The following is a 6,623-nucleotide window of genomic DNA, read 5'->3' as shown; positions in this document are numbered from 1 at the left end:
CAGCCGCCCCGCCCCGCCCCGCCCCGCCCGCAGACCCTGTTCCTCCAGGACAACAGCATCGCGCGCCTGGAGCCCGGCGCGCTGGCGCCGCTCTCCGCCCTGCGCCATCTCTACTTGCACAACAACAGCCTGCGCGCTCTGGAGCCCGGCGCCTTCCGCGCGCAGCCGCGGCTGCGGGAGCTGGCGCTCACCGGGAACCGGCTCCGCGGCTTGCGAGGCGGCGCGTTTGCGGGCCTGGCCCAACTGCGAGTCCTCTACCTAGCGGGCAACCAGCTGGCGAGGCTGCTGGACTTCACCTTTTTGCACCTGCCGGTGAGCGTGTACGACCCAAACCCCAGGGTCTTCCTATGCCCACAACCACCCTGCGGGTTGGAGGACGTAGAGGGAGAGAAGCCAGCCCTGCCCAGTTCCTCGGGACCCTTTGCTGATAATCCACTGTCTCGACTTCAGCGACTACAGGAGCTGCATCTGCAGGAAAACAGCATTGAACAGCTGGAGAACCAGGCCCTGGCTGGACTCTCTTCTCTTGCCTTGCTAGACCTCAGCAGGAATCAGCTGGGCACCATCAGCAGAGAGGCCCTACAGCCCTTGGCCAGCCTACAAGTTCTGCGCCTTACAGGTAACTCTTACTTTTTTTGTCAGTCGTTGGGCTTGAACTGGGCCTGGGCACTGTCACCTTCAGCTCAAGTCGAGCACTCTACCCCTTCAGCTACATCACCACTTCCGGTTTTCTGGTCCTTTATTAGAGATGTGTCTCAAGGACTTTCCTGCTGGGGCTGGCTTTGAACCACAGTCCCCAGATCTCAGCCTCCCCAGTAGCTAGGATTACAGATGTGAGCCACCAGTGCCCAGCAACTCCTCCTCAAGCAAGGAGCCTGGCTTCATCCAGGTCTGGGTCCAGGGGGTGCTCCTACAGCAGATTCTTCAGTTAACCCTTTGAAAGGTCATAGCAAAGACTTGCAAACTTGGTGTTGGATGGGCACAAATGGGCATGTAGGTAACAGCTCCACTGAGGGGTGACAAAACTGAAGTTCTTGCATTAGGGGGCCATCAGAGGCAGGCAAACTGGAGATGGCCAGGACTGGGAGCACTTTCCTTAGGGGGCACATAAAGACAAGGTCTCAGGGCTGCTGGAATGTGTGTGTCACCTAGATTCACCCAGTGGGGATTGTCGAGGGGAAGAGGGTGGTTGGTGCAGGTGCTTTCTTGAGGACAGGCCTCAGGAAGTGACAGGTGTGTGTGAGAGGAGGGAGGGTTATGTCCTACCCCAATGGGGTCAGAGAAGAAGTAGGAGGCCTAGACTTTGTGGAAAATGGCCGTGAGACCCGGCTAGCAGAGCCTCAGCTGCGCGGGCTGCTCTGCCCACAGAGAACCCATGGCGCTGTGACTGCGCCCTCCACTGGCTGGGCACTTGGATCAAGGAGGAAGGCCAGCGTCTGCTCAGCGCCAGAGACAAGAAGATCACGTGTGCGGAGCCCCCGCGCCTGGCGGCGCAGAGTCTGCTGGACGTGTCCGGGAGCAGCCTCATCTGCATCCCACCCACCGTGCACATAGAGCCGCTGGAGCTCACGGCCGGCCTGGGGGAGGACCTGCGCGTGGCCTGCCAGGCGTCCGGCTACCCGCAGCCGCTAGTGACCTGGAGGAAGGTGTCGCGGGCGCGCGAGGGCGGGCCGCAGGCCCGGGCCCAGCTCGAGGGCGGGCCGGCGGGCCCGGGCGCGCCCGCGGCGCGGGACACGGGCAGCGGCATGCTCTTCCTCACCAACATCACGCTGGAGCACGCGGGCAGGTACGAGTGCGAGGCCGCGAACGCGGGCGGCGCGGCGCGCTCGCCCTTCCAGCTCCGGGTCAACGCGTCCGGGCAGCGGCCGCAGCCGCCGCGGGCCTCGCCGGGCCCCGCCGCGCGCGCTCCGGGCCGCGCCCCGCGGCTCGACGCGGGCAGCATGGCCTTCCGCGCGCTGGGCCTGGCCACGCAGACGGCCATCGCGGCGGCCATCGCGCTGCTGGCGCTCACCGCGCTGCTCCTGGCCGCCATGATCTGCCGCCGCCGGCGCCGGCGCCGCAAAAAGGCGGCGCCGCCGGGCGAGGGCGCGCTGTTCGTCCGCGACTACTCGGACGGGCCCTGCTCGTCGGCGCAGCTGGAGGAGCTCCGCGGCGAGCGCGGCCACGAGATGTTCGTCATCGACCGCTCCAAGCTGCTCTTCGCCCCGGGGGCCGGCGGAGGCGCCCGCGGACCTCGGCCCGGCTCAGGGCCCTGCGCCCGGACTCCGCCTCCCGCCGCGCGTCGCCTACGAGATCCACTGCTGAGCCGCGCCGCCCTTCACCCCAGTAAAGGCGGAAGGTGCCCTGAGCGTGTGCGCGCGCCTCATTCGGGGGCCGGGGGCGGGGGGCGGGGGCGGGCCGCCTGCCCGGGACGAGGAAAGTCACCGAGACCAGCTAGAGGGGAAAGAAAAATGCCAGAGATTGAAGTTCCAAACGCGCTGAACATTTGTACCTTGACCTTCTAGCCCCAAAGCCAGCAATAGGATGGCTTGGGTTGCCAGCTCAAGGAACACAGTGCAAGGCCCCAGACTTCAGGCAGTCTTAGGGCTATCCCAGCACCAACCCCAGAGTTCTTTAAAAGTGCCCAGAGACCACTGCCTGTCCACTCGCAGCTGGGATCCCACACATCTGCAGAGAGGCCCAGGACACCCCAGCGCAGCCAAATGCAGCCATTCAAGGCAGGGGAGCGCAGGCCTAAATTCCAGCCAGTAGGAACAGTCGACCAGCTAAGAAGCGGGTGCAGGACACTGCAAGGAGAGCAGGCTTAACGTTCTGACCGTAAAGTAAAGCGGACCCTGAAGGAAACCGGAGACAAGTGCCTTTGAATCAGGCCTCCCACAGAATCCTAGCAAACAAAGGCTCTTGGCCTGTCTCACCCAGAACTTGGAGATCACAGGCTGAAATAATCTGCATCCAGGTGCCCATAGATGTCTGTGGTCCAGAGTACATGGGCACGGCCTGAGGCCAGCAGTAGCTGCTGCAATTCGGCCTCAACACGGGCAAACTTCTCCTCATTGATGGAGGCCTCGAGCAGGACAGACGCAGGTGGTGGCCAAGGCAGGCCATCATAGCAGTCCACAGGGAAGGGGTGCACCACAGTATGCAGCCCAGCCTGCACTACGAGTCCCGCAGCAGATCCTGGAGGCCTGCCATGGATAGTGGGTTTCCATAGAGACCAAGGTAGTGGGCAACGTGGCCAGCAGCTGGGCATCAGCAAACTGGCATTCAGTCAGCTCAAGATGCAGCAAGGTGGCTGCTGCTGCCTGCAACAAACCCTGAAAGAGCACCAGCTGGCTGCCTGACAGGTCATTGCCACTGAGGTCCAGCTTCTTCAGGTGGGTAGCAAGGGGAACTCTGTGCTAGGAAGTGCAGGTCTTCAGGCAGCAAAGCACAGAAGGCCAGCTCCAAGCTTTCCAAGGGGCTCTGTAGTGTACTGCAAAAACAGAGGACAGAGAGTCAGATAGGGATGCCCAGGAAAGGATCCTCACAGAGGGGAGGGGCAAAGCAATGGTAAAGCCCACACACCTGAGCAACTGGTCTAGTCTGCCTGAAAGGAGAGAGGAGCCAATGCTGAGCTCCCGCAAAGAGGTAAAGCAGCCCATCTGAGCCAGGAAATAGCGGAAGTTGTCTTCGCCATCCACAGAGGGCTGTCTTGAGTCAACATGTACATAATGCAATCTAAGGCTAGCCAGTTGCTGGAAGCGAGCCACATGTGGGATGATGACAGGCCACGCAGGCCCAGATTGCTGAAGCGCATGTCTACACGGCGCAGGCAGCCTGCGTCCAGAGCTGCAGCAGGGCTACCGTGTTGCGCATGGGCAGGTCCTCAGCCCGGAGGTCCCGGCAGCAGAGCCACAGCACGCTTCCCACACTGCTCTGCAGGGCCTCATGCAGAAATGTGTAGAAGGCCCGGTTCACACGAAGGTCCACACGAACCTGCACAGGGACAGGAACTAGCCCTGGCTTGGAAGGCCCACCCTGGTGCAGGGCGATACACGTGCGGGCCACGGCTGCTGTGCAGTCCCACACGCTCATAGTACCAGTGTCTTGTTCCATACCATCATCCAGGAGGCCAGTCATATCCAGAACCCGCAAGACATGCTTCCTGGGAGCAGGAATAGCCTAAGACGAGGGGCAAGGGGGCAGGGCCCACATCCCTCCCTGCCATTTTAAGAGCAACAGCCCTGTTCCCACACGGAACTCTAGCTAACCTCAGGACCACAGCCTCGAACCTCTTCAGGGAAGCCTTATTAGTCCCCTAGGTCTACCTATGGGCCCCTCAGGTAAGTCCATACCTGCAGAGGGGTTGTGTGCCAGCCCCAGCTTCTGGAGTGTGGAGACGGGCAGTCAGCCCCAGGATCACAGCCTGTATGCTCTCTGTGCTAGGCCGTTCCTGCAGCAGGGCACGGCTACAGTGGGTACACTCCTGCAGCAGCTGCTGGAAGCTAAGTAGTGGGAAGGGCCATGTGTGCACCAGCTCACGCAGCACAATTGTCCTCTTGTCCATGAAGGCCACCTTAAACAACAGGGGGAAAAGCTCTCTGGGAAGCAGGGGCAGAGCCTGGCAGGCAGCTGGCTGGCATTGAAGCACCTGCCGTGTACACAGGAGTACAAGTGTGTGCAGGGCGCTGCGCAGGGCGCTGCGCAGGGCGGGCCGTCACCTGCAGGAAAGGAACTTTCAGTTCAGAAGACAAACCCTAGGCCTCCATCAGACCATACCCTCTCCATGTATCAGTGGTGGGGAAGCCCACACAGTGCCTGGAGTTGGCAATGAATAGAAGATAGTGACACAAAGGAGCTTAGCTCGAATGGCAGAGCTGTTTGCCTACCAACCATGAGACCCGTTCAGTCCTTGGAACCAAAAACCAAACAAAAAAACACATGTTAAAGTCCTAACAACTTTGGCTGGGCAGTTTTACAGGAGACAAAGCCATGCTTAGGAAACGTGTTGCTAGAGAAAGCAAGCAGTACGTGACAGTACATCAATAATATGCCAGCCTATGTGTGACTCAGACAAATGGCTTTGATGCTCTATGGAATCCAAATTGAATCTCCAGGCCTCCAAAATCACAAATATGCTTCAGAAATCCTTCCTCAAAAGTAGAATAAGGGGAGGCCGGGCGCTGGTGGCTCATGCCTGTAATCCTAGCTACTCAGGAGGCTGAGATCTGAGGATCTCGGTTCAAAGCCAGCCCGGGCAGGAGAGACCGTGAGACTCCTATTTCCAATAAACCACCAGAAAACCGGAAGTGGCGCTGTACCACAAGTGGTAGAGCGCTCGCCTTGAGCTGAAGAGCTGAGGGACAGCGCTCAGGCCCAGAGTTCAAGCCCCATGACCGACCAAAAAAAAAAAAAAAAAGTAGAATAAGGGGCTGGGAAGGTGACTCAGTGCTAGAGTGCTTGCCTCCCATGCATGAGGCCCTGGGTTTGATTCCTCAGCACCACATAACCAGAAAAAGCCAGTAGTGCTGTGGTTCAAGTGGTAGACAATTAGCTTTGAGCTGAAGAGCTGAGGGACAGTGCCCAGGCCCAGATTTTAGGCCCCATGACCGGCAAAAAAAAAAAAAAAAAGCCAGGTGTCGGTGGCTCATGCCCATAATCCTAGCTATTCAGAAGGCTGAGATCTAAGGGTCATAGTTTGAAGCCATCCTGGGCAGGAAAGTCTGTGAGACTCTTATCCCCAAACTACCAAAAAAAAACGAAATGGACCTGTGGCTCAAGTGGTTGAGCACTAGCCTTGAGGAAAAAAGCTCAGGAACATTGACCAGGCCCTGAGTTCAAGACCCAGGACCAGCACTAAATAAGTAAATAAATACCACACCACTTTTCCCACAGTCTCTCATCAGCACTACAACAGGTAGAAAACCCCCAAGCAAGGTCAGCAGCCATGCTAGGAATCCCTTTCTAACTCTTCTCACAGATCCGCTCCAGAGCTACCCTTAAACTTTATCAAACACACATGGCTTAGTAAGCACCAGGACCAACAGGAACAATGACCACAGAACCCTGAGTCTATGAACCTAGCCTATGAAATCTAGTCTACCTCCAGAGATATTTTCACTTGGCACAAAAACTCAAAAATAAAAAAGCGCTTCTGTGGTCCTTGCCACCTACCTCTTCCCTGAGAAACCAATGTGGACAGAGACCATCAAGGCGATTCATTCAGAAGGGCCCTGGCCTTGTCAGTCAGTTTCAGACAAGACAGAGGTAACTACCAAAGTAGTCATCTAAGATGCGGGTCGGCCTTGCTGCTTTCTGGGCCTCGCCCTCAGCACTGCACCTGCAACCACCTCTGACAGACTGGTAAACTAAGTCCTAAGTCACTGTAGGGGAAACGGGTGAGGAGCAGCCCGGCTGCGGGGGCCCGAGGCCGGCTTCCCGGGACCTCAGGCAAGTCACCCAGCGGCGCCTTCCCGGGACGGCCCGGCCCCGCCCGGTCCCGTGCAGACAGATCCCGCGGGGCGAGGACGACGCGCTCCTCATCAGCTGGGCACTGCCGGGAGAGGAAACGGGAGCAGCGGCCTGGCCGCGGGGGGGAGCTCCGCTGGGCGACGCCGCGACCCGCACAACCCGCCGGGCCAGGC

The 6,623-nt window shown here is 59.2% G+C and overlaps 2 protein-coding genes across 2 annotated transcripts in view; one reads left to right on the top strand and one right to left on the bottom strand.

Annotated features, from left to right (window-relative positions):
• Nucleotides 1-2,304, top strand: part of Lrrc24 (leucine rich repeat containing 24) — a 5,874-nt gene extending 3,570 nt beyond the window's left edge. Inside the window, 4 exon segments of the mRNA XM_013033860.1 lie at nt 4-312; nt 451-619; nt 1,369-2,204; nt 2,206-2,304. Of these exon segments, the coding sequence (XP_012889314.1) occupies nt 4-312; nt 451-619; nt 1,369-2,204; nt 2,206-2,304 (1,413 nt within the window).
• Nucleotides 2,305-2,466: 162 nt separating this feature from the next.
• Nucleotides 2,467-4,696, bottom strand: Lrrc14 (leucine rich repeat containing 14; the record flags this gene model as incomplete). Its single annotated transcript, XM_013033859.1, is given in 8 exon segments — nt 2,467-3,162; nt 3,165-3,224; nt 3,227-3,383; nt 3,385-3,472; nt 3,565-3,766; nt 3,769-3,828; nt 3,831-4,144; nt 4,335-4,696. Coding segments are annotated over 8 exon segments (1,476 nt in total), but the record flags the coding sequence as incomplete, so codon positions are not given.
• Between the last annotated feature and the right edge of the window lie 1,927 nt (nt 4,697-6,623).

This window comes from Dipodomys ordii, unplaced genomic scaffold (genome assembly GCF_000151885.1).
Source record: "Dipodomys ordii isolate 6190 unplaced genomic scaffold, Dord_2.0 Scaffold179, whole genome shotgun sequence".
Lineage (NCBI taxonomy): Eukaryota > Metazoa > Chordata > Mammalia > Rodentia > Heteromyidae > Dipodomys > Dipodomys ordii.
This window is presented reverse-complemented; position numbering and strand designations above follow the sequence as displayed.